The 25,723-nt window shown below is 52.4% G+C and overlaps 3 protein-coding genes across 3 annotated transcripts in view; all 3 read right to left on the bottom strand.

The window, feature by feature from the left end:
• Positions 1-8,586, bottom strand: part of CTDNEP1 (CTD nuclear envelope phosphatase 1) — an 11,823-nt gene extending 3,237 nt beyond the window's left edge. The window contains exons 1-6 of the mRNA XM_058823000.1: positions 8,286-8,586; positions 5,365-5,431; positions 4,244-4,362; positions 2,536-2,607; positions 1,744-1,860; positions 350-461 (exon numbers count right to left, since the gene is read on the bottom strand). Of these exons, the coding sequence (XP_058678983.1) occupies positions 350-461; positions 1,744-1,860; positions 2,536-2,607; positions 4,244-4,362; positions 5,365-5,431; positions 8,286-8,387 (589 nt within the window). The 5' untranslated portion in view covers positions 8,388-8,586. The remainder of the gene's footprint in view (positions 1-349; positions 462-1,743; positions 1,861-2,535; positions 2,608-4,243; positions 4,363-5,364; positions 5,432-8,285) is intronic.
• An 886-nt stretch (positions 8,587-9,472) lies between these two features.
• On the bottom strand, positions 9,473-16,891 carry ELP5 (elongator acetyltransferase complex subunit 5). The gene is made up of 7 exons (XM_058822924.1): positions 16,798-16,891; positions 16,004-16,064; positions 15,293-15,373; positions 14,406-14,653; positions 12,383-12,561; positions 11,189-11,382; positions 9,473-10,176 (listed from the first exon to the last, which is right to left on the bottom strand). Exons 1-7 carry the CDS (start codon positions 16,889-16,891, stop codon positions 10,116-10,118), a joined length of 918 nt encoding a protein of 305 aa, XP_058678907.1. The 3' UTR covers positions 9,473-10,115.
• A 1,798-nt stretch (positions 16,892-18,689) lies between these two features.
• On the bottom strand, positions 18,690-25,271 carry CLDN7 (claudin 7). The gene is made up of 4 exons (XM_058822923.1): positions 25,049-25,271; positions 22,246-22,410; positions 21,170-21,254; positions 18,690-18,873 (listed from the first exon to the last, which is right to left on the bottom strand). The coding sequence occupies exons 1-4, from the start codon at positions 25,269-25,271 to the stop codon at positions 18,690-18,692; spliced, it is 657 nt and encodes a 218-aa protein (XP_058678906.1).
• Positions 25,272-25,723: the final 452 nt, after the last annotated feature.

The raw sequence follows: 25,723 nt of genomic DNA, 5'->3' as shown, positions 1-25,723 counted from the left end.
GCGCCAGGTGAGCTGTCCAGGATGACGACGCTGGACAGACCCAGAGGAAATTTTTGGGGTGGATTTTGGGCGTTTTTGGACAGGGATTTTTTGGACATTTTTGGGGATATTTGGGGGATATTTTTGGGGACATTTTTGGGAATCATTTTGGGGATATTTTGGGCAGCTTTGGGTACCTGGGTGGCTGCGGTAGGCGCCAGGTGAGCTGTCCAGGATGACGATGCTGGACAGACCCCACAAGGGGGGATTTGGGGGGAATTTTTGGGGTGATTTTTGGGCATTTTTGGACAGGGATTTTTTGGACATTTTTGGGGGATATTTTGGGGATATTTTGGGCAGGTTTGGGTACCTGGGTGGCTGCGGTAGGCGCCAGGTGAGTTGTCCAGGATGACGATGCTCGACAGGTCGCTGTGCACCACCGACAGGTCCTTGATGTAACTGCCCAGCTCCAGCGTGCAGTGCTGGGGGCGGGGCCAGCTCAGAGCCACGCCCACCGCATCACTGCCACGCCCACCTCACCTGGACATGTCTACAGACACGCCCATCACACCCGGGACACGCCCGTTCCACATGGCCACACCCGGCCCACCTGGACACGCCCACCCCACCTGGACACGCCCACCCCACCTGGACCACACCCAGTGCTCCTGGGCCACGCCCGGCCCACCTGGACACGCCCACCATGCGGTCGAGAACGAAGCCAGGCTCACCTGGCCAGGTGAGCTCTCTCACCTGTCGGCAGCCATTGGTGGTTGAGGACGAGCCCTGACCCCTCCCACTCCTGGCCACGCCCCTCTCACCTGCCCAGGCGTGTCCCAGCCCAGGTGTCCCCGTACCTGTCCCCAGCTGCGGCGGCCCTGGTCCAGTGTTACCTGTACCCACGTGCCCCTCACCTGCCCAGGGCTGTCCCTCACCTGTCCCAGTGTTACCTGTACCCACGTGCCCCTCACCTGCCCAGGGCTGTCCCTCACCTGTCCCGGTGTTACCTGTACCCACGTGCCCCTCACCTGCCCAGGGCTGTCCCTCACCTGTCCCGGTGTTACCTGTACCCAGGTGCCCCTCACCTGCCCAGGGCTGTCCCTCACCTGGCGGCAGCAGCGGCGGTTGAGGCTGACCCCACACCTGTCCAGGTGTCCCTCACCTGTCCCAGTGTCCCTGTCCCTCAGCTGTCCCCAGGTGTCCCTCACCTGTCCCCAGGTGTATTTTCCCTGTCCAGGTGTATCTCCCCTGTCCAGGTGTATTTTCCCTGTCCCCAGGTGTATTTTACCTGTCCAGGTGTATCTCACCTGTCCCCAGGTGTATCTCCCCTGTCCAGGTGTATCTCACCTGTCCCCAGGTGTATTTTCCCTGTTCAGGTGTATCTCCCCTGTCCAGGTGTATTTTCCCTGTCCCCAGGTGTATCTTCCCTGTCCAGGTGTATCTCCCCTGTTCCCAGGTGTATTTTCCCTGTCCAGGTGTATCTCACCTGTCCAGGTGTGTCTCCCCTGTCCAGGTGTATCTCCCCTGTCCCCAGGTGTATTTTCCCTGTCCCCAGGTGTATTTTCCCTGTCCAGGTGTATCTCACCTGTCCAGGTGTATCTCCCCTGTCCCCAGGTGTATTTTCCCTGTCCCCAGGTGTATTTTCCCTGTCCAGGTGTGTCTCACCTGTCCAGGTGTATCTCACCTGTTCCCAGGTGTATTTTCCCTGTCCCCAGGTGTATTTTCCCTGTCCAGGTGTGTCTCACCTGTCCAGGTGTGTCTCACCTGTCGGTAGTAGCGGCGGTTGAGGATGCTGCGGTTGTTGTCCAGCTTGTCGGCCACGGCGCAGCCGTAGATCTCCATGCTGGCCGTGAACACCACCAGCTCGTACCACTGGCTCACCTGGGGGAAATTCGGGGGAAATTCACGGGATTTTGGTGAAATCCAGGAATTTCGTAGCGATTTGAGGGGAGTTTTGGGGTGATTTCAGGGCATTTGGGGGCTCTCAGGTGGAATTTGTGCTGCAGGTCTCCGCGCTGGCCGCGAACACCCCCAGCTCGTACCACCGGCTCACCGGGGGGGATTTGGGGGAAGTTCATGGGATTTTGGCGAAATCCAGAAATTCTGGGATGTTTAGAGGGGATTTTGGGGTGATTTCAGGGGTTTTTGGGGGGATTTTGGGGGTCTCAGGTGGGGTTTGGGGCCACAGATCTCCACGGTGGCTGTGAACAACCCCAGCTCATACCACTGGCTCACCTGGGGAGATCTGGGGGAAATTCACGGGATTTTGGTGAAAATTCACAGAATTTTGGGAAAGTTCAGGATTTCTAAGGAATTTTGGGATGTTTAGAGGGGGTTTTTGGGGTGATTTCAGGGGTTTTTGGGGGTCTCAGGTGGGGTTTGGGGCCGTAGATCTCCATGCCGGCCATGAACAGCCCCAGCTCACCTGAACCGGGAATGTGAGGATTTTTGGGGGAATTTTGGGGAATTTTGGGGAATTCTGTGGATTTTCAAAGGGTTTAGGAGAGATTTGGGATGGATTTTGGGGTGAATCTGGGGCTTTCTGGGGTCACTCACCACCTCCAGGAAGAAATCCACGTGGGGCCGTTTGTGCACGAAGAACCTCACGGGGTGTTTGTCAATCACCACCTGGGGGACCCCAAAATCACAAAAAACAACCCCAAAATTGAACCCAGGAACCCCAAAATCACAACAAACACCCCCAAAATTGAACCCAGGAACCCCAAAATCACAACAAACACCCCCAAAATTGAACCCAGGAACCCCAAAATCACAACAAACACCCCCAAAATCGCCCTGGGACACCAAAATCACAACAAATAACCCGAAAATCACACCAGGAATTCCGAAATCACAACAAATAACCCCAAAATCAGACTCAGGGACCCCAAAATCACAAAAAACACCCCCAAATTCAGGACAAACACCCCAAAATCGGCTCCAGGACCCCCAAAATCACAAAAAACAACCCCAAAATCACACCAGGAATTCCAAACTCACAACAAACACCCCCAAAATCAGACTCAGGAACCCCAAAATCAGAACAAAAATCCCCAAAATCGCCCTGGGACCCCAAAATCACAGCAAACACCCCCAAAATCAGACCAGGAATTCCAAAATCACAACAAACATCCCCAAAATCAGAACAAACACCCCAAAATCGGCTCCAGGACCCCCAAAATCAGCCCAGGTTCCCCGAAATCAGGCCCAGAAACCCAAAAATCACCCCCAGGACCCCAAAATCCGAACAAACACCCCCAAAAATCAGCCCTGGGAACCCAAAATCAGAATAAAGACCCCCAAAATCACCCCTGGGAACCCAAAATCAGCCCCTGGAACCCCAAAATCAGCCCAAGTTCCCCCAAAATCGGCCCAGATCCCCCTAAATCAGCCCCAGAAACCCAAAGATTTGCCCCAGGAACCCCAAAATCAGAACAAACAGCCCCAAAAATCGATCCAAAGACCCCGAAATCGGCCCTAGGACCCCAAAATTGGCCCCAAATCACTCCAAAACCCCTCAAAATTTCCCAAAATTCCCCAAATTTGCCCCAAAACCCCCCAGACCTTGAGGGTGAGCTCGGGGGGGATCCTGGGCCGCACCGTGGGTCTCAGGATACCCCAAAAAAACCCCAAAAATCCCCATAAAACCCCCAAAACTCCCCCAAAACTGCCCCAAAATCCCCCAAGTTTTCCCCAAATCCCCCAAATTTTCCCAAAATTCTGGAATTTTCCCCCAAACCCCCCAGACCTTGAGGATGAAGTCGGGGTGGGGGGGGTCCCAGGCCTCACTGTGGGCCTCAGGACAGCCCCAAAAACCCCAAAAAAACCTCAAAAATAATAAAAAAAAAAAAAACCAAAACAATAAACTCCCCCAAAACTGCCCCAAATTTTACTGAATTTTCCTGAAATTCCCAAATTTTCCCCCAAACCTTGAGGATGAAGTCGGGGGGGGGTCCCAGGCCTCACTGTGGGCCTCAGGACAGCCCCAAAAACCCCAAAAAAACCACAAAAAATCCCCCAAATTCCCAAAAAACTCCCTCAAAACTGCCCCAAATTTTCCCAAAATTGCTGAATTTTGCCCCAGACCTTGAGGATGAAGTCGGGGGGGGTCCCGGGCCTCACCGTGGGCCTCAGGACAGGCCAAAAACCACCCAAAAAGCCACAAAGAATCCCCAAAAAATCCCCAAAAAAACCCCGAAAACTCCCCCAAAACTGCCTCAATTTTTCCCAAATTTTCCCAAAATTGCTGAATTTTCCCCCAGACCTTGAGGATGAAGTCGGGGGGGGTCCCGGGCCGCACCGTGGGCCTCAGGACGCCGTCGTGGTGGGAGTGGATCAGGGTCTCGTCCAGGTCCAGCACCAGGATCTTCCTCTTCACCTGGTCTGGGAAAAAATCAACACATTTGGGGCAAAACTATCAAATTTGGGGAAAAATTATCAAATTTGGGGCAAAAAACCTGAAATTTGGGGCAAAATCCCTGAAATTTTGGGCAAAAATCCCTAAATTCTGGGGCAAAACCACTGAAATTTCGAGCAAAAACCCTGAAATTCGGGGCAAAATCCCTGAAATTTTGGGCAAAAATCCCTGAAATTTCAGGCAAAAATCCCTGAAATTTTGGGCAAAATTCCTAAAATCTGGGGCAAAATCCCTAAAATCTGGGGCAAAATCCCTGATATTTTGGGCAAAATCCCTGAAATCCGGGGCAAAAATCCCTGAAATTTGGGGCAAAATTCCTGAAATTCTGGGCAAAATCCCTGAAATTTCGGGCAAAATTTGGGGGTTTGGGGGCAGAATTTGGGAATTCCTGGGGAAACTTTGGTATTTGGGGACAGATTTTGGGGGTTTGGGGGCAAAAAATTTGGGGATTTGGATTTGAAAGTTTGGGGGCAGAATTTGAGGCTCTGGAGGCGAATTTGGGAATTCGAGGGAAAAATTTGGAGCTTTAGAGGGAAAATTTGGGAGTTTGGGCCTTTTTTGGGGTTTTTCTCTCTTACTTTGGGACTTCCTACCCCAAACGTTGAGATTCCCCACCCAAATTTTGGGGTTTTCTCCTCAAGTTTGGATTTCCCGCCCTAAATTTTGGGATTGTCTCCCAAGATCTTGCATTTCCCGCCCTAAATTTTGGGATTTTCCTCCCAAGTTGAAGATTTCCCACCCAAATGTTGGGTTCCTCTCACCAAATTTTGGATTTCCCGTTGTCAGATTTGGTATTTTCACCCCAACTTTGGCGTTTTTCCCCCCGGATTCAGGATTTCCACCCCAATTTTGCGATTTCCTAGGCAGGTTTTTTTTTAATTTCCCTCCCATATTTTGGGGTTTTCTCCCCAGATTTTTTGCGTTTCCCGCCCCAAATTTTGGGTTTTTTCTCCCCGTTTTGGACTCACTCAGGCGGTTCCTGGAGATGGGGGACAGGGGCAGCACGTCGTAGCGCACGGTCTGGTACTGGATCACCTGCAACCCCAAATTTGGGGAGCCCCAAAATTCCATCAGGGAGAGCCCAAAAATCCCCCCCCAAAAAAAAAAAAACCCCAAAAAATTCGGAGCTTCCTGAGCCCCCCAAGGGCTGAAAAACCCCCCCAAAATGGGCCAAGAACCCCAAAACTTCACCCCAAAAAAATCAAAAATGTTCTGAATTTTCCCTAAATTTAAAAAAATCCCCTCAAATTTCACAAAAATCCCTCAAAAATCTCCTCAAAATTCCCCCAAAATCCACCCAAGATTTCTCTAAGTTTCCCCAAACCACCAAAATCCTCTCAATTTTACCAAATACCCCTAAATTCTCCCAAATTCTGCCCCAAATTCCCCAAAAATGCCTCAAAATTCCTCCAGATCTCCCTGGGCACCCCAAATTGTCCCAAAAATTAAAAAAAAATTTTAAAAAATGTCACAAATCCCTAAAAATTGCCCCAAAATCCCTTAAAATTCCCCTAAAAGCTCCCAAAAGTCCCTCAGGATCACAAATTCCTCCAAAATTCCAAAATTTTTCCAGAAATTCCCCCAAAATTCCCTGAAATCGCCCATAATCCCCAAAAACTCAGAATTTCTCAGAAATTCCCCAAAAATTCCAAAAATGTCCCCCAAAATTCGCCCAAAGTTTCCTCCCCCCACACTCCCTGAAATTCCCCCAAAATTAAGAAAGCATCCCAGAAATTCCCCATAATTCCTCCAAAATTCCCAGAAATTCCCTCAAAATTCCCAAAATTCCCCAAAAACTCCCTGAAATAACGCCCAAAATCCCCAGGAATTTACTCAAAATTGCCCCAAAATTCAAAAAAAAAAAAAAAATCCCAGAAATTTCCCCACAATTCCCTCAAAATTGACAGAAATTCCCTCGAAATTCCCAAATTTTCCCCAAATTTCGGCAAATTCCCCCCGGAATTCCGAGGTTTCCATTCCGGGCCCTCCCGGCCCCTCCCCCATCCCAAAATAGCCCCGGGCCCCTCCCCCACCCCCCCGTGACCCCCCCGGGCCGGGTTCAACCTTGAAACCCCAAAATGCCCCAAAAATCCCCAATTTCCACCCAAAAATTCCCAAAAAAAACCCCAAAATTCCCCTAAAATGATTCCAGCAGGTCCCAAAATTCCCCCAAAATCTCCAAATTTTCCCCCCAAAATGGCAGAACTTTAAGGTTTATCCAAAATATCTCAAATCCACCCCAGATTTATCCCAAATATCCCCAAGTTATCCCAAAATATTCTGAATTTGTCCTGAATATCTCAAATGCAGCTTAAAAAAGTCCCCAAATCCACCGGAATTCTCCAAAATTCCACAAAATGGCCCCAAAAGTCCCCAAGCAACTCCTCAAACCCCCCCCCAAAAAAAACTTTTTAAAAACCAAAAAAATTCCCAAAAACCCCAAAAATTCTGCAAAAACTCCCCCCCCGAAATGCCCCAAAACCACCGAAAAATTCCCTAAAAAATTCCCCCCAAAAAATCAAAGAAAATGCCCCAAAAACAATTCTCCAAAAAAATCCCCAGAACTCGCAAAAAATCCCCCGAAAAAATTTAAAAAAAAAAAAAAAATCCCAAATAAAATCCCAAAATCCCCCAAAATCAAATCCCAAAAAAATCCCCCCCAAAAATTCCCCCCGGAATTCCCAACAGCCCCCGGAAACTCCCCCAAAAAATCCCCCCAAAAATTCCTAAAAAACACCAAAATCCCCCCAAAAACTCCTCAAAAACACCAAAATCCCCCCAGAAATTCCTAGAAAACACCAAAATACCCCCAAAAATTCCTCAAAAACACCAAAATTCCCCCCAAAAATTGCTCCAAAGAAATAAAAAAAAAAAAAAAAATAAAAATAAAACCCGCAAAAAATTCCTGAAAAAGCCCAAAATTCCTCAAAAGGCCCCCCAAAAAAAAAAAAAATCCCAAAATTCCCCCAAAAAATTCCTCAAAAAAACACCAAAAATAAAAACAAAAAAAAAAAAAATAAAAAACCCCAAAAAATTCCTGAAGAAACCCAAAATTCCTCAAAAGGCCCCCAAAAAATTCCCAAAATTCCCCCCAAAAATTCCTCAAAAAAACCCCAAAAAACCCCCGGAAGCTCCCGGGCATTCCCGGCTTTCTCCGGCCGGTGCCGGTGCCGCTCCCGTTCGTCCCGATCCGCTCCCGTTATCCCGTTCCGCTCCCGCTCCCGTTATCCCGATCCGCTCCCGTTATCCCGATCCGCTCCCGTTATCCCGTTCCGTTCCCGCTCCCGTTCCCCTCGCTCCGTTCCCGTTATCCCGTCCCGCTCCCGTTATCCCGTTCTGTTCCCGCTCCCGTTATCCCGTTCCGTTCCCGCTCCCGTTATCCCGTTCCGTTCCCGCTCCCGTTATCCCGTTCCGTTCCCGCTCCCGTTATCCCGTTCCGTTCCCGCTCCCGTTATCCCGTTCCGTTCCCGCTCCCGTTATCCCGTTCCGTTCCCGCTCCCGTTCCCCTCGCTCCGTTCCCGTTATCCCGTTCTGTTCCCGCTCCCGTTCGTCCCGATCCTCTCCCGTTCCCGTTATCCCGTTCCGCTCCCGCTCCCGTTCATCCCGATCCTCTCCCGCTCCCGTTCCCGTTATCCCGTTCCGCTCCCGCTATCCCCGCTCAATTCCCGGTTTCGCTCCCGCTCCGTTCCCGTTAACTCCGCTCTTTCCTCGTTATCCCCGCTCCGTCCTCGTTCCGTTCCCGTTAACCCCGCTCGGTCCCCGTTCCGTTCCCGTTAACCCCGCTCCATTCCCCTTCCCGGTGCCGCTCCGTCCCCGTTCCGTTCCCGTTAACCCCGCTCGGTCCCCGTTAAGCCCCGGTTCCCTGCCCGGTTCCGCTGCCGGTACTCACGGTGCGGACCTGCCTCCTCAGCAGGTAAAGCACGAAACTCCAGAGTTTAGCGGCGAAGGCCACGAAGGAGCGGAGGCCGAGCAGGCACTGGCTCCGCATCATCCCGGTACCGGCCCCGGTACCGGCGCCGGGCGCGGCTCGGCCCAGCTCCGCCAGCTTCGCCGCGGCCCCGCCGCCGCCGCCGCCGCCTCGCGCGGCCCCTCCCGGTGCGGGAGGCGCTGCCGGGGCCGGGCCCGGGCGGGTTCGGGGGCTCCGGGGCCGGGCCCGGGCGGGTTCGGGGGCTCCGCGCCCTCACCGGGGCTCGGCCGGGGCCGCCGCCAGCGCCGCCATCGCCGCCATCGCCCGGGGGCGCTTCCGGCAGCAGCGCTTCCGGGGCACGCACAAAGGGGCGGGGCTACGCGCGATGGGCGGGGTTAACGCTGTATAAATCTCAATTGAGGAGGCGTGGCTTACACAGAGGGGCGGCGCTTCTGGGAACGAGAGTTAGTTGAAGGGGCGTGGATGCGGGGCGGGGTTATGTAAATCAGCGGCGCGGTCTCGTTGCTATGGCGATTGGTCAGTGATCGACAGCGACTTTATGTAAATGAGAGGCGTGGTTTCCGCCGTTGGGATCGGTGCAGACGGAAATGATTGGCAGGCTGTATGTAAATGAAGGGGCGCGGTTTCAAACGTTAGCATAAAACCGTGCTAAAGTGATTGGCAGCTTATATGTAAATTAGGGGCGTGGTTACCACTGTTGGGATCGTGTTACACGTAAATGATTGGCAGCTTGTATGTAAATGAAGGGGCGTGGTTTCCACCACTAGAATACATTCAGGCTGAAATTACGGCCAGTGTGCATGCAAATGAAGGGGCGTGGTTTCTGCTATCTGAATAAATGCCTGTGGAGGAATTCAGGCTCATTTATGTAAATTAAGGGGCGTGGCTTTTGCTCTTAGGGATAATCCATAAATAAATTATTGAAATAAATTTATATAAATTAAGGGGCATAGTTTTAGGAATTAGGGTAATTACTAAATGACTGAGAAAATGTTATGTAAATTAAGAGGCGTGGCCTGCCAAGGGGCACAGCCAACTTTGCATTTTATGCAAATTTATGTAAAATAAGGGGGGGAACTGTGTGTGGTTAACATCTCACTTATGCAAATTAGTAGGCGTGGTCTCCAAGTAAAAGTGTAGTGCTTATATTTAAATGAGGGGCGTGGTCTCATTTTGAAGCCCCTCCCACCACACAAACCCCTGAAATTTTACCCCAAAAAAATTGGGGATTTTTTTTTCCCAAAATATTGGAATTTTCACCCTTCAAATTGGGATTATTTTCCCCTAAAACTGGGACTTTTTTCATCCTTAACATTGGAATTTTTCACCCAAAATTTGGCATTTTCACCTCTCAAAATCTGGGATTTTCCCCCCTTAAGATTGGGATTTTCACCTCTGAAAACGCAAAAATATTCCCCCTAAAATTTGGGATTTTTCATTCCTAAAATTGGGAAAATTCTTTCCCCAATATTTGGGATTCTCCCCTCTAAAAATGGGAAATTTTCCCCCTAAAGTTTTGGATTTTCACCTCAAAAATTGAGATTTTTTTATCCCCCTAACACCGGGATTTTTCCCCCAAAATTTGGGATTTCGACCCCTAAAACAGGGATTTTTCCCATTAAAATTTGGGATTTTTTTTTCACCCCTAAAAATTGAGATTTTTTTTTTTTTTTCCCCAAATCTTTGGGATTCTTTCCCAAAGCAGCAGGGCAGGGTGGGGGAGGGGCGGCTCCTTTATTGGGCTCCCGTTTTTGGGGATTTTCCCCCCAAATTTGGGGGTCCCGGGGGGGGTCACAGCTCCAGGTCCTCGTCGGGGTCCTCGGGGTCCTCGGGGGGCGCCTCGGGCTCGGCCCTGCGGGGTTTGGGGCGAAAATCAGAGATTTTGGGAAAATTGGGAATTTGGGGGGAAATTTAGGAAATTATTGGGAAATTTTGGGGAAAATTTGGGGAAAATTTGGGAGACTTTGAGGGAAATTTGGGGAATTTATGGGGAAAAGTTTGGGGAAATTTGGGCAGTTTGGGGGGAAAGTTTTTGGAAACGATTTAGGGAAATTTGGGGGAGAATTTTGGGGGGAAATTTGGGGGAAAATATTGGGAATTTGGGAGAAACTGGGGCAGTTTGGAGGGGAAATTTTGGGGGAAGTTTGGAGAGAAATTTTGGGGATTTGGGGAGAAATTTGGGGAATTTTGGGGTTTGGTGACAACTTAGGAGGATTTGGGGGAGAATTTAGGAAGATTTTGGGGTTAAATTTTGAGGGAAAATTTGGGGAATTTTGTGAGAAAAATTTGGGGAAAAATTTGGGGTAAATTTTGGAGAAAAAATTTGGGAAAAGCAGGGCAGTTTTGCAGGGGAATTTTGGGGGAAATTTGACGGGAATTTTCAGGTATTTTGGGAAGAATTTTAGGATTTTTAGTGCATTTTTTGGGGCCTTTTAAGCAAATTTTTTGGGAGTTTTGGGGGAAATCAGGGAGGAGTTTTGGGGGGATTTTGGGAGGAATTTCAGGGGTTTTTTGTGGATTTTTGTGGTGATTTCAGGAGGATTTTGGGAGAAATTTTGGGAAGATTTTGGGGAAAATTTCAGGACATTTTTAGCGGATTTTTGGGGTGATTTTAGGTGGATTTGAGAGGAATTTTAGGAGGATTTTGGGAGGAATTTCAGGGGTTTTTTGGTGGATTTTTGGGGTGATTTTAGGGGGATTTTGGGAGGAATTTTGGGAAGAATTTGAGGGGTTTTTGGTGGATTTTTGGGGTGATTTTAGGGGGATTTTTGGGGCGATTTTAGGGGGATTTGGGGAGGAATTTGAGGGGTTTTTTTGTAGATTTTTTGGGGTGGTTTCAGGAGGATTTGGGGTCCCAGACTCACCTGGGCAGGTAGGGGAGGGTCAGGGCCGCCCTCGCCCCCCGCTCGGCCCCCGACAGCCCCAGGCGAAAGGTCAGGGGGGTCATTTTGGGGCATTTTGGGGCATTTTGGGGCTTTTTGGGGTCCCCCCAATTGGGGGAGGGGCCGGGCGGGGGGGGCCCCCCCAAGGAGCCGTCGGGGAGGAGGGTGAGGGTCTCCTGGGGGGAGGGGAGAGCACGAAATCACCCAGAATCACCCCAAATTCACCCCAATTCAGCTCAAAAACCAACCCAAAATCAACCCTAAAATTCAGCCCAAATTACCCCCAAACCACCCCAAGAATGCCCCAAAAGTCAGCCCAAATCCGCCTCGAATTCACCCCAAAATTCAGCCCAAAATCACCCAGAATTCAACGCAAATCGCTCCAAAATTCACCCCAAAATCACCCCAAAGTTCTTCCCAAACCCATCTCAAATTCACCCCAAAGTCACTCCAAATTCATCAGAAATTAAACCCAAAATTCACCCCAAATTTGCGTCACAATTCTCCCCAAATCCACCCCAAAACCACTCTCAATTCACCCAAAATTAACACCAAAAGTCGTCCCAAAATCCCTCCCAATTCACCCCAAAATCCCTCCAAATTCACCCAAAATTAACACCAAAAGTCACCCCAAAATCCCTCCCAATTCACCCCAAATTCACCCAAAATTAACACCAAAATTAACACCCCAAAATCCCTCCTGATCCATCCAAAATTCACCCCAAAATCACTCCAAATTCAGCTCAACAGTCACCCCAAAATTCTCCCAAAATGCCCCAAATTCTGCCCAAATCCATCTCAAACCCCCAAAATTCACTCCAAACCTTTCCAGGACCCCCCAAAATCCCCCAAAATCCCCCCAGGACCCCCCAAACCCCCCAAAACCCCCCAGGACCCCCCAAAATCCCCCCGGGACCCCCCAAAACCCCCCCAAACCCCCCCAGGACCCCCCAAAATCCCCCCGGGACCCCCCAAAACCCCCCCAGGACCCCCCAAACCCCCCCAGGACCCCCCAAACCCCCCAAAACCCCCCCAGGACCCCCCAAAATCCCCCGGGACCCCCCAAACCCCCCCAGGACCCCCCAAAATCCGCCCAGGACCCCCCAAAACCCCCCCAGGACCCCCCAAACCCCCCAAAACCCCCCCAGGACCCCCCAAACCCCCCATTCCCCCCACCTGGAGGGGTCCCCCCCCTTTTTGGGGGTCCCTGAGCAGCCGCAGCCTCCGGGGGGCTCCGGGGGTCTCGGGGGGCCCCCCCAGGATCAGCTGGGCCCGGGCGAGACCCCCGAGAGCCCCCAAAACCGGGGGGGGGTGCAGGTCCTGGTGCAGCAGCGCCACAATTCGGGGAGGGGGCTCTGGGGACCCCAAAATTGGGGTAAAAGTGCTCAAAATTAGCTTAAAAAAAAAAAAACAAAAATCCCCCCTCAAACAGCCAAAAATCCCCCAAATCCCCCCCCCCAAAAACCCCAAATCCTCCTCAAATCCCCCCAAAAAAATCCCTCAAATCCCCCCCAATTCCTCCCCAAACCCCTCAAAAATCTCCCCAAATTTTCCCAGAATTCCCCTCAAACCCTGCCCAGATTTCCCCCAAATCGCCAAAATTTCCCCCAAATACCCCCCAAAAATTCCCCAAACCCCATCCTTAAAATCCCCCCCAAAATCCCTAAAATCCCCCCAAATCATCCCAAAACCCCCCCAAAAATCCCTCAAACCCCCCCAAAACCCATCCTAAACCCCCAAATTACCCCCAAATCCCCCCAAAATATCCCCTAAAAAACACTGAATCCCCCCCAAATCCCCAAAAACCCCAAACCCACCCCAAATACCCCCAAAAATCGCTCCAAAACCCCCAAAAATGCCGAAAATTTCCCCCAAATTTCCCCCAAATCCCCCCACCCAAAAATCCCCCCCAAAAATCCCCAAACCCCCCCAAAAATCGCTCAAAACCCCCCAAAAATGCCGAAAATTTTCCCCAAATCCCACCAAAATCCCCCCAAAATTGCTCAAAAATCCCCCAAACCCATCCCAAATCCCCAAACACCCCAAACCCACCCCAAATTTCCCCCAAATGCCCCCCCAAAAACCCCAAAATTTTCCCAAAATTCCCCCAAAAATCGCTCAAAAACCCCGAAAATTTTCCCCAAAAATCCCGAAAATTTTCCCAAATTTGCCCGAATTTCCCCCAAACCTCACCCCGCGCCAGCAGCGCCCCCAGCCCCTGGCCGAGGTGGGGGAGGGGCTCCCGGAGCAGGGCCCAGCTCAGCGAGTCCAGAACCCCCCAAATCCCCCCCAAAAACCCCCCAAAAACACTGAATGCCCCCCAAATCCCCCCAATCCCACCCCAAATTTCCCCCAAATCCCCCCAAAATTCCCCCAAAACCCCCCCTCAAAAAATCCCTCAAAAACCCCCAAAACCCATCCCGAATCCCCAAACACCCCAAACTCACCCCAAATTTCCCCCAAATCCCCCCCAAAAATCCCCAAAACCCATCCCGAACCCCCAAATCCCCCCTAAAACCCACCCCAAATTTCCCCCAAAATGCCCCCCCAAAAATCCCTCAAATCCCCCCAAAACCCCCCCAAAAATCGCTCCAAAATCCCCCCAAAATGCCCCAAATTTTCCCGAATTTCCCCGAATTTCCCCCAAACCTCACCCCGCGCCAGCAGCGCCCCCAAGCGGCGGCCGAGGTGGGGGAGGGGCTCCCGGAGCAGGGCCCAGCTCAGCGAGTCCAGAACCCCCCAAATCCCCCCAAAAACCCCCCAAAAACACTGAATGCCCCCCAAACCCACCCCAAACTTCCCCCCAAATCCCCCCCAAACCCCTCAAATCCCTCCAAAGCCACCCCAAATTTCCCCCCAAAATCCATCTCAAATCCCTCAAATCCCCCCAAACCCACCCCAAATTTCCCCCAAATCCCCCCAAAATCCCCCCCAAATTCCCCCAAACCCACTCCAAATCCCCCCAAACCCACCCCAAAAATCGCTCGAAAACCCCCAAAACCCCCCAAATTTTCTCCAAATCCCCCCAAATCCCCCCCAACCCACCCCAAATCCCCCCAAACTCCCCCCAAATCCCTCCAAAATTCCCCAACCCCCCCCCCAAAAATCGCTCAAAAACCCCCAAAAATCGCTCAAAAAACCCCCAAATTTTCCCCCAAACCCCCCCGAATCCCCCCGAATCCCCCCGAATCCCGCTCACCGTTTTGGGGTCCCCCCCGCGCCAGCAGCGCCCCCAAGCGGCGGCCGAGGTGGGGGAGGGGCTCCCGGAGCAGGGCCCAGCTCAGCGAGTCCAGCAGCAGCAGGGAGGGGGAGGGGCAGGGGGAGGGGCCGGGGGTGGGGGAGGGGCCGGGACCCCCCCCCAGGAGCCCCCCCAGGAGCCCCCCCCGCCCCGGGGGGTCCCGGCCCCCCCAGCCCAGGGGGTCCCCGAAAAGGTCCCGGAAGTGCAGCCTGGGAATGGGGGGAATGGGGGAAATTTTGGGGAAATTTGGGGGGAATTTGGGGAAATTTGGGGGAAATTTTGGGGGGGGAAATTTGGGGGGGGAAATTTGGGGGAAATTTTGGGGGGGAATTTGGGGGAAATTTTGGGGGAAATTTTGGGGAAATTTGAGGGGAAATTTGGGGGGGGTTGGGGGGAAACTTTGTGGGTTTTGAGGGAAATTTTGAGGGTGGTTTTGGGGGGTTTTAGGGTGGTTTTTGGGGGGTTTTGTGGGTGGTTTTGGGTGGTTTTAGGCTGGTTTTCGGGTGGTTTTTGGGTGGTTTTGGGGGGTTTTCGGGTGGTTTTTGGGTGGTTTTGGGGGGTTTTTGGGTGGTTCTCGGGTGGTTTTGGGTGGTTTTGGGGTGGTTTTGGGGTGGTTTTGGGTGGTTTTCGGGTGGTTTTTGGGTGGTTTTGGGGGGTTTTTGGGTGCTTTTGGGTGCTTTTGGGGTGTTTTGGGTGGTTTTTGGGGGGTTTTTGGGTGGTTTTGGGTGCTTTTTGGGTGGTTTTGGGTGGTTTTAGGGATGTTTTAGGGTGTTTTTTGGGTGGTTTTGGGGGATTTTTGGGGGTTTTGGGTGGTTTGGGTGGTTTTTGGGTGGTTTTTGCCTGCTCACCGCTCCCTGACGTGGGGGCTCAGCCCCTCCTGGAACTGCTCCCGAGGCACCTCCAGCAGCACCACGAGCACCTGCTCGGCCCTGGGGGGGGTTTGGGGGGCTCGGAGCCCTTCGGGACCCCCAAAAACCCCCCAAAACCACCCCAAAAACACCCAGAAACCCTAAAAATCCCCTAAAACCACCCCCAAAACCACCAAAAACCCTCAGAACCACCCCAACCCCCCCCAGAACACCCAGAAACCCCAAAATCCACCCAAAAACCACCCTGAAAAAACCACAGAAATCACCAAAAAACACTAAAATTCCTCCAAAAACCCCCCAAACCCCCTAAAACCCAAAACACCCACCCCAAAAAACCCTAAAAAACGCCCCAAAACCGCCCTGAAACACAAAACTTCCCCCCCCAAATAAGAACAAACCCAAAAACACCCCAAGAACCCCCAGACCACCCCAAAAATCACCTCAAAATACCTCAAAGCCCCTAAAAAATACCCTAAACCCCTAAAAACCCATTGAAAAAACACCCCCAAAAACACAAAATCACCTCAGAGACCCCAAATCCCCCCAAAACCCTTCCGGGACCCCCCAAATCCTCCCCAAAAAACCCCAAAATTCCCCCCAAATTCCTCCTGACCGGCCCCAACCCCTTCAGAGGCCCCAAAAATACCCAAAAATTCCCCAAATTTCCCCCCAAAACTCCCAAAGCCTCACCTGCTCACGGCCTCGCTGGCGATCGCCCTCAGGAGGCTCCGGCCCTCGGAGTCGGCGCTGTCTGAGGGGGAATGGGGAGACCCCCAGAGTGACCCCCAAATTCCCAAATCCCCCCCAAAATCCCTCCGAAATTCCAAAAAAATCCTCCCAAAAAATCGTAAACAATCCCCCTGAAATTCCAAAAAAAAAATCCCCGAAAATATCCCCAAAAAATCCCCCCAGATTTCCCCTCAGACCACCACAAAATCCCCCTAAAAACCCCTAAAAAAATCCCGAAAATCCCAAACACCTCAAAATCCCAAAAAAAATCCCCTAGAAAATTAAAAAAAAAAAAAATTCCCCCGAAATTCCAAAAATTTCTCCCCAAAATTCCAAATAAAAAAACCCAAAAATATCCCCAAAAAAATCCCCCAAGACCCCTCCAGATTTCCCCTCAGACCACCCCAAAATCCCCAAAAAATCCCCAAAAATCCCCTAAAAAAATCCCAAAAATCCCAACCCCCCCAAAATCCCCCCAAACCCCCCGAGAAAATTTAAATAAATTTATCTCGAAATTCCAAATAAAATCCCTAAGAAATGCCCCCCAGACCTCCCAGATTTCCTCTCAGCGCACCCCAAAACCCCCCAAATATCCCCCAAAAATCCCCCCGGGACCCCCCAAACCCCTTCCAGACCCCCCCATCCCGCACCTCCCTCACCCCCCCAGCCCCTCAGGCCTTCAGAGCCCCCAAAATCCCCAAAAACCCCAAAAAATTCCCCAAAAAGCCCCAAAATGGCCCCAAATCCGCGCTCACCCCTCACGAGCAGCAGCCCGGGCCCCCCGAGCGCCTCCAGCATCGTCGCGCGGCGCCCCCTGATGACGTCACGTACGGACGAGATCGCAGCCATTTTCTCCACTCAACACTTCCGTACGGAAATGGGCGCCGCCATGTTTGGGCCGGCGCTTTCTTGATGACGTAATCAGCGCATAGATGATGTCATCGCACGGCAGAGAGCGCCGCCATGTTGGATACGGGGGAATTTTGGGGTTTTTTGAGTTTTTTTTTTTAATTTAATTTTTTATTTTGGGGTCTCCTCTTGGCTTTTGCCTCAAATCCTCTGGGTTTGAGCAAAAATGTGCGAAAGCGATGGAAAAAAGCGGAAAAAATTGGAAAAATTCCCGGGATTCGTTGCCACCTGGGCGCCGCCATTGCCGCGTGAGGCGATTCCTGGGAATTCCCTGGAATTCCGCATTTTTCGGGAATTTCCCTTTTTTTACCCCTTTTTTCGCCTTTTTCTTGCCTCACCCCGCTCCCTTTCCCCAGAATTTTCCCATTTCAATCCCGCTTATTCAAAATTGCACAAAAATCCTTTTCGGGATTAAAAACTATTTAAATCTCGTTTTTTATCCCCGCTCCAGGTGGGTTTGGGGGCGGAATAATCGGAATAATTCGGGAATTTGGGCAGAAAAACAGAAAATAAACACCTGGGAAAGGTTGGGGGGAATTTGGGGGTCCCTGGGTGAAATCTGGACCCGAAACACCCCAAAAACCCAAGAAATCAAGAAAACGACACAAACCACCCCAAAAAGATTTTGGTTTTATTTCCATCCCGTACAAAATCATCGGCAAATAAAAACCAAATTGGGGAGGGGTCCCAGCACCAGCGAAAGGAGGAAAAATGAAATTGGGGAGGGGGAGAGGGAAGGAACCAAAATCTGGGGGCAAAGGGGGGAAAGACAAAATTTGGGGGAAATTGAAAAAATTGCCAAAAATTTGGGGGGGGAAAGGGGAAAAAGCAGCAAAATTTGGAGGAGAAGATGAAAAAAAAGCCAAAATTTGGGAGAGGAAAAAGAAAATACTTGAAAATTTGGGGGCAAAGGTGAAAAATAGACAAAAATTTGGGGGGACAAAGGGGAAAAATAACCAAAATTTGGAGGAGGAGAAGAAAAATGACCAAAAATTTGGAGGACAAAGGGAAAAAAACCCAAAATTTTTGGGTAAAGTGAGAAAGAAAGCCAAAATTTGGGGGGACAAAGGGAAAAAATAGCTGAAAATTTGGGGGGAAAAATGGGAAATTTGGGGGAGGAAAGGGAAAAAAAATCCCAAATTTTGGGGGTAAAGTGAGAAAAAAAGCCAAAATTTGGGGGACAAACAGGAAAAATAACCAAAATTCAAAATTTTGGGGAGGAGAAGAAAAATGACCAAAATTTGGGGGAGAAAGGGGAAATAGAAGAAAAATTTGGAGGAAAGAGGGGGGGAAAAAGCCAAAATTTGGGGGACGAAGGGAAAAAATAGCCGAAATTTTGGGGGGGAAAAATGGGAAATTTGGGGGAGGAAATGGAAAAAAAAAATCCCAAAATCTTGGGGGGAAGAGAGGGGGAAAACGGCCGAAAATTTGGGGGAAAAGAGGAAAAATAACCAAAATTTGGGGGAGGAGAAGAAAAATGACAAAAAATTTGGGGAAGAAAATAGCTGAAATTTTGGGGGGAAAGGGGAAAAAAATGGGAAATTTGGGGGAGGAAATTGAAAAAAAAAAAAAAAAATCCCAAAATTTGGGGGGGAAAAGGGGAAAACTGCCAAAAATTTGAGGGAAAAGAGGAAAAAAAAAAGGGGAAAAAAATGCAAATTTTGAGGGGAAAACGCCGAAAATTTGGGGGGTGGGAGGTCCCTGAGCGGGGGTCGCGCCCCCAATTGGGTCGGGGGGCTCAGACGTACTCGCGCGCGCCGGGGGGGCCCTTGGGGGGGGTCCTGGCCCGGGGGTAGCCCCGCCCCCCCTTGGCCGCCCCTCCCCCCCCGCGGCCGCAGCACGAGGAGGCCAAGAGGGACCCCCCGAGCAGCGCCAGCGCCGCGCCCGCCCAGGCCACGAACAGCGCCGTGCCGAACTCGTACCTGCAGAGGGAACTCGGGGTCAGAAATGGGGAAAATCCGCAAAAAATTGTCTTTAAATGGCAAAAAACCCGATGGAAATAGCCCAAAGTATCGCAAAATGGCGAAAAAAACTGATAAAATATCCTGAAATTAACCCAGAATATCCCAGAATTAGCACAAAACCCAGGCCACGAACAGCGCCGTGCCGAACTCGCACCTGCAGAGGGAATTCGGGGTCAGAAATGGGGAAAATCCGCAAAAAAATTGTCTTTAAATGGCAAAAAACCCGATGGAAATAGCCCAAAGTATCGCAAAATGGCAAAAAACCCGATGGAAATAGCCCAAAATTAACCCAAATCCGGCCCACGAACAGCGCCGTGCCGAACTCGTACCTGCAGAGGGAACTCGGGGTCAGAAATGGGGAAAAAAGCATCTTTAAATGGCAAAAAACCCGATGGAAATAGCCCAAAGTATCGCAAAATGGCGAAAAAAACTGATAAAATATCCTGAAATTAACCCAGAATATCCCAGAATTAGCACAAAACCCAGGCCACGAACAGCGCCGTGCCGAACTCGCACCTGCAGAGGGAACTCGGGGTCAGAAATGGGCAAAAAATTGTCTTTAAATGGCAAAAAACCCGATGGAAATAGCCCAAAGTATCGCAAAATGGCGAAAAAAACGGATAAAATACCCTGAAATTAACCCAAAATGAACCCAAAATCCAGCCCCGCCCAGGCCACAAACAGCGCCGTGCCGAACTCGTACCTGGAGAGAGAATTTGGGGTTAGAAATGAGGAAAATGGGCAAAAAATTATCTTTAAATGGCAAAAAAAACGATGGAAATAGCCCAAAATTAACCCAAATCCGGCCACGAACAGCGCCGTGCCGAACTCGTACCTGCAGACGGAATTCGGGGTCAGAAATGGGGAAAATGCACAAAAAATTATCTTTACATGGCAAAAAACCCGATGGAAATAGCCCAAAGTATCGCAAAATGGTGAAAAAAACGGATAAAATATCCTGAAATTAACCCAAAATATCCCAGAATTAACCCAAAACCCGGCCCACGAACAGCGCCGTGCCGAACTCGTACCTGAGGGGGGAGAAATGGGTCCGAAATGGGGAAAATCCACAAAAAATTGTCTTTAAATGGCAAAAAACCCGATGGAAATAGCCCAAAGTAGCCCAAAATGGCGAAAAAAACGGATAAAATATCCTGAAATTAACCCAAAATGAACCCAAATCCAGCCCCACCCAGCCACGAACAGCGCCGTGCCGAACTCCTACCTGAGGGGGCAGAAATGGGTCAGAAATGGGAAAAATCCACAAAAAAATATCATTATATAGGAAAAAACCCGATGGAAATAGCCCAATGTATCACAAAATGGCGAAAAAAAGGTGAAAATAACCCAAAATTAACCCAGAATATCCCAGAATTAACCCAAAACCCGGCCCACGAACAGCGCTGAGCCAAACTCGTACCTGAGGGGGAGAGACGGGTCAGAAATGGGGAAAATCCACAAAAAATTATCTTTATGTAGCAAAAAACCCAATCAAAACAGCCCAAAGTAGCCCGAAATGGCAAAAAACCCGATGGAAATTGCCCAAAATGAACCAGAATTAACCCAAAACCCGGCCCCGCCCAGGCCACGAACAGCGCCGTGCCGGACTCGAACCTGGAGAGGGAATTTGGTGAGAAATGTCCGAAATTGCCAAAAATTATCCCAAAAATATCCCCAAATATCCTGGAATAGCGAAAAACCTGATCCAAATATCTCCAAATATCCCAAAATAGCAAAAAACCTGATCAAAACAGCCCAAAGTATCCCCAAAATAACCCAAAATATCCTGGAATTCATCCCCAACATCCCAAGACACCAAAAACCCCCAAAACCCCGAACCTGGCAGATTTCACCCCAAAATCCCTTCTTGAAATCCAAAATCTACCTAAAAAATCCATTAAAAACACCAAAAAAAAAAACCCAAAAAAACCAAAAACCTAAAAATCACCTTAAAATCCACAAAAATTGCCCTAAAATGTGTCAAAATGGGCGCAAATCAGCGCCCCAAAACCCCCGAAAATCCCCAAAATTCCAAAAACCCCAAACCTGGCAGATTTCACCCCAAAATCCCTCCTCAAAATCCAAAACCTACCCAAAAAAATCTGTAAAAATCATCAAAAATCACCTTAAAACCCATGGAAATCACCCTAAAATCCACTGAAACGCCCCCAAATCGGCAGCCCAAAAACCCCTCAGAACCCCAAAAATCCCCAAACCCCCAAAATCCGCGGATTTCACCCCAAATTTTGCTCACTTGAGGTTGATGGGGATGGTGGCGTCGTAGAAGCTGGTGACGATCCTGTGGCCGTACCAGGAGCTGGCCACGAGCGCCAGGAGCCCTGGAAAACCCCAAAATTTGGTGAAACCACCCCAAAAAACCCAAAATCTGCTGAAATCGCCCCAAAATACCCAAAATCCGCTGAAATCGCCTCAAAAAACCCCAAAATCGGCTGAAATTGCCTCAAAAAACCCCAAAATCTGCTGGAATCACCCCCAAAATCCCCAAAATCTGCTGGAATTGCCCCCCAAAAAACCTGAATGGGGAGGGGAACCCCGAAATCCGCTGAAATCGCCCCCAAGAAAACCCCAAAATCTGCTGGAATTGCCCCAAAAAACCGGAATGGGGAGGGGAACCACAAAATCTGCTGAAATCACCCCAAAAAAACCAAAATTCTGCTGGAATCGCCCCCCCAAAAAACCCAAAATCCCAATTAATTGCCCCAAAACCCCAAACGGGCTGGGGAGCCCAAAATCTGCTGCAATCTCCCCAAAAATCCCCAAAATCTGCTGAAATCTCCCCAAAAATCCCCAAAATCTGCTGGAATCACCCCCCAGAATACCCCCCAAAACCGTTTCAGGGGTCCCAAACCAATTTTTGAGGGTCCCTGGGGATTTTCAGGGGTCCCGCACCCATTTTGGGGCTCCCCAAAGCCAATTTTGAGGCTCCCTGACCCATTTTTGAGGGTCCTGCGAGTTCTTAGGTGTCCCCATCCCATTTCCGGGGGTCCCAAACCCGTTTTCGGGGGTCCCAAACCCGTTTTTGGGGGTCCCAAACCCGTTTTCGGGGCTCCCCACCCCATTTTTGGGGGTCCCAAACCCGTTTTCGGGGGTCCCCATCCCATTTTCGGGGGTCCCCATCCCATTTTCGGGGGTCCCCATCCCATTTTCGGGGGTCCCAAACCCGTTTTCGGGGGTCCCCATCCCATTTTCGGGGATCCCCATCCCATTTTCAGGGGTCCCAAACCCATTTTCGGGGGTCCCAAACGCATTTCCGGGGGTCCCCATCCCGTTTCCGGGGGTCCCCATCCCGTTTCCGGGGGTCCCCCTCACCTGCGAGGATGAAGAGGGCGCCCCCCGCCCCGGCCACCGAGCCTTTCTTGCGGGGGTCGCCGCCGCCGCAGCGCGTGCAGCGCATCCCGGCCACGGCCGCGGCCAGCGCCAGCGGGCCCAGGACCACCGAGACCACCATGAGGGCACGCGTGGCCTGCAGGTGGGCTGGGGGGGGGACGGGGGGGTCACTGGGGGGGAAACTGGGGGGTTTTGGGGGGGTTTGGAGGGAATCTGGGGGGTCCTGGAATGAATTGAGGGGGATTTGGGGAGGTTCAGGAGGTCCCGGGGGGGTTTAGAGGGGATTTGAGGGGGTTTGGGAGAGACTTGGGGGGGTCCTGGAGGGGTTTTGGGGTGATTAGGGGAGGTTCAGGGGGTCCCTCGTGGCCTGCAGGGCTGGGGGGGGACAGGGGGGTCACTGAGGGGTCACTGAGGGGTCCTGAGGGGGTTTGGAGGGGATTTGGGGGGTCCTGGAATGAATTGAGGGGGATTTGAGGGGGTTTGGGGAGGTTCAGGGGGTCCCTCATGGCCTGCAGGTGGGTTGGGGGGGGACGGGGGGGTCACTGAGGGGTCATGGGGGGGGGTTTGGGGGGGTTTGGAGGGGATTTGGGGGGATTTCAGGGGGTTTAGGGGGGATTTGAGAGGGTTTTGAGGGGATTTGGGAGGTCCTGGGGGGGATTTGGGGAGGTTCAGGGGGTCCCTCATGGCCTGGAGAGGGGCTGGGGGGACATGGGGGGGTCAGAAAAGGGGTTTGGGGGGTCCTGGGGGGGATTTGGGGGGGGCTGAGTGGGGCTTGAGGGGGATTTGAGGGGGATTTGGGGGGTCCTGGAGTGAATTCATGGGGATTTGGGGGATCCCAGGTGAGCTGCAGGTGGGCTGGGGGGACAGGGGCGTCACTGAGGGGTCCTGGGGGGTGCTTGGGGGGTTTGGGGGGGATTTGGGGGGTCCTGGAGGGAATTGAGGGGGATTTGAGGGGGATTAGGGGGGGATTGGGGGGATTTAGAGGGGATTTGAGCGGGTTTGGGAGAGACTTGGGGGGGTCCTGGAGGGGTTTTGGGGTGATTTGGGGAGGTTCAGGGGGTCCCTCGTGGCCTGCAGGGCTGGGGGGGGGACAGGGGGGTCACTGAGGGGTCCTGAGGGGGTTTGGGGGGGTTTGGAGGGGATTTGGGGGGTCCTGGAGGGAATTGAGGGGGATTTGAGGGGGATTGAGGGGGATTAGAGGAGGTTCAGGGGGTCCCTCACGGCCTGCAGGTGGGCTGGGGGGCACAGGGGGGTCCTGGGCGGGTTTGGGGGGGATTTGGGGAGCTCAAGGGGGAATTTGGGGTCCCAGGTTGGATTTTGGGGGTCCCAGGTTGGATTTTGGGGGTCCCGGGTTGGATTTTGGGGTCCTGGTTTGGATTTTGGGGGTCCCAGGTTGGATTTTGGGGGTCCCGGTTTGGATTTTGGGGTCCCGGGTTGGATTTTGGGGTCCTGGTTTGGATTTTGGGGGTCCTGGTTTGGATTTTGGGGGTCCCAGGTTGGATTTTGGGGGTCCGGGGCGTTGCCGGGCACTCCCCGGGCGCGGCGGGGGTGACACCGGGTGACATCCGGTGGCACCTGGGGACAGTTGCCTGGGTTTGGTGACACTTGGGGACAGTTGGGGACACTCCGGGGCCTTTATGGCCACCAGGGCGACCTTTGGCCCGGCCACGCCCCGAAACCGGGAGGGGACAGGGAGGGGACAGGGAGGGGACAATGACAGGGACAGGGAGGGGACAGGGACACGGGGACAACGAGAGGGACATGGGGACAGGGACAGGGAGGGACAGGAACGGAGATGGGGACGGCGACAGCGACAGGCACAGTGACAGGGACAGGGAGGGGACAGAGACACGGTGGGGACAATGACAGGGACATGGGGACAGGGACAGGGAGGGGACAGAGACAGGGACACAGGGGGGACAATGACAGGGACAGGGAGGGGACACAGACAGGGACAGGCAGGTGACACAGACAGGGACACGGGGACAATGACAGGGACAGGGTGGGGACAGCGACAGGGGTAACAGGGATGGATGGGGACAGTGACAGCGACAGGGAGGGGACAATGACAGGGAGGGACAGAGAAAGGGAGGGGGCAATGACAGCGACAGGGAGGGGACAATGGCAGGGACAGTGACAGTGACACGGTGACCCCTTCCCAATTCCCACCGATGGAGCTGCCCTGAGTTCCCAAACGTCCCCAATGTCCCCGATGTCCCCAAAGCCCTGATCCCATGGGTGTCACTGTCACACCCCCAATGTCCCCAGGGTGTCCCCAGGGTGTCCCCAGGGTGTCCGCAGTGTCACCTGGCTCTTGCACTGCACCTGCCCCGTGCTGGTGCTGACACGTTGTCCCCAATGTCCCCAATGTCCCCAATGTCCCCAATCCCCAGGATGTCCCCAGGATGTCCCCAGTGTCCCCAAACCCCAATAACCCCGATAACCCCGATGTCCCCGATCCCAGTGATGTCCCCAATGTCCCCGGTGTCCCCAATCCCCAGGATGTCCCCAGTGTCCCCAGTGTCCCCAGTGTCCCCAGTGTCCCCAGTGTCCCCAATGTCCCCACTGTCCCCGCTGTCCCCGGTGTCCCCGGTGTCCCCGGTGTCACCTGGCAGGGCCAGCACCGAGTCGTAGCTCTTGCACTGCAGCTGCCCCGTGCTGGTGCTGACGCATTGTCCCCAGTGTCCCCGGTGTCCCCAAACCCCAATAACCCAAATAACCCCAATGTCCCCAATGTCCCCAATGTCCCCAATGTCCCCGGTGTCCCCACTGTCCCCGGTGTCACCTGGCAGGGCCAGCACCGAGTCGTAGCTCTTGCACTGCAGCTGCCCCGTGCTGGTGCTGACGCAGCTCATCCAGAGCCCCTTCATGGTCACCAGGGCCGTGATGATGCTGTCGCCCGCGAACGTCGACACCTCCCACTGCGGCAGCGCCGTGGCCGCCAGCAGCGCCAGCCAGCCCGCGCCGGCCAGGGCCAGCCCGAGAGCCTGCAGGCCCCCGTGCGCCATCGCCGCACCTGCGGCGGGTATTGATCGCTATTGATCGGTTATCGATAGGTATTGGTACTGTACTGATCCCTATTGGTAACCCATTGATGCCCCATGGATCCCAGCCGGCGCCGGCCAGGGCCAGCCCGAGAGCCTGCAGGCCCCCGTGCGCCATCGCCGCACCTGCGGCGGGTATCGATTGGTTATTGATCGGTTATCGATAGGTATCGGTTCACTGTTGGTAAACCATCGATAGCCCATGGACACCCCGTGGGTGCCAGCCCGCGCCGGCCAGGGCCAGCCCGAGAGCCTGCAGGCCCCCGTGCGCCATCGCCGCACCTGCGGCGGGTATTGATCGCTATTGATCGGTTATCGATAGGTATTGGTACTGTACTGATCCCTATTGGTAACCCATTGATGCCCCATGGATCCCAGCCGGCGCCGGCCAGGGCCAGCCCGAGAGCCTGCAGGCC

The sequence above is a fragment of the Ammospiza caudacuta genome, chromosome 36 (genome assembly GCF_027887145.1).
Source record: "Ammospiza caudacuta isolate bAmmCau1 chromosome 36, bAmmCau1.pri, whole genome shotgun sequence".
NCBI lineage: Eukaryota > Metazoa > Chordata > Aves > Passeriformes > Passerellidae > Ammospiza > Ammospiza caudacuta.
This window is presented reverse-complemented; position numbering and strand designations above follow the sequence as displayed.

Coding starts and splice junctions, on each gene's coding strand:
- ELP5 (XM_058822924.1), bottom strand. CDS start 16,891: ATGGCTGCGATCTCGTCCGTACGTGACGTCATCAGGGGGCGCCGCGCG. Junction 16,065..16,797: donor CGGGCTGCTGCTCGTGAGGG/GTGAGCGCGGAT, acceptor ATTCCCCCTCAG/ACAGCGCCGACTCCGAGGGC. Junction 14,654..15,292: donor AGCCCCCACGTCAGGGAGCG/GTGAGCAGGCAA, acceptor CCCCATTCCCAG/GCTGCACTTCCGGGACCTTT.
- CLDN7 (XM_058822923.1), bottom strand. CDS start 25,271: ATGGCGCACGGGGGCCTGCAGGCTCTCGGGCTGGCCCTGGCCGGCGCG. Junction 21,255..22,245: donor CGCCCTCTTCATCCTCGCAG/GTGAGGGGGACC, acceptor GGGGTTTTCCAG/GGCTCCTGGCGCTCGTGGCC. Junction 18,874..21,169: donor ACCATCCCCATCAACCTCAA/GTGAGCAAAATT, acceptor TTCCCTCTGCAG/GTACGAGTTCGGCACGGCGC.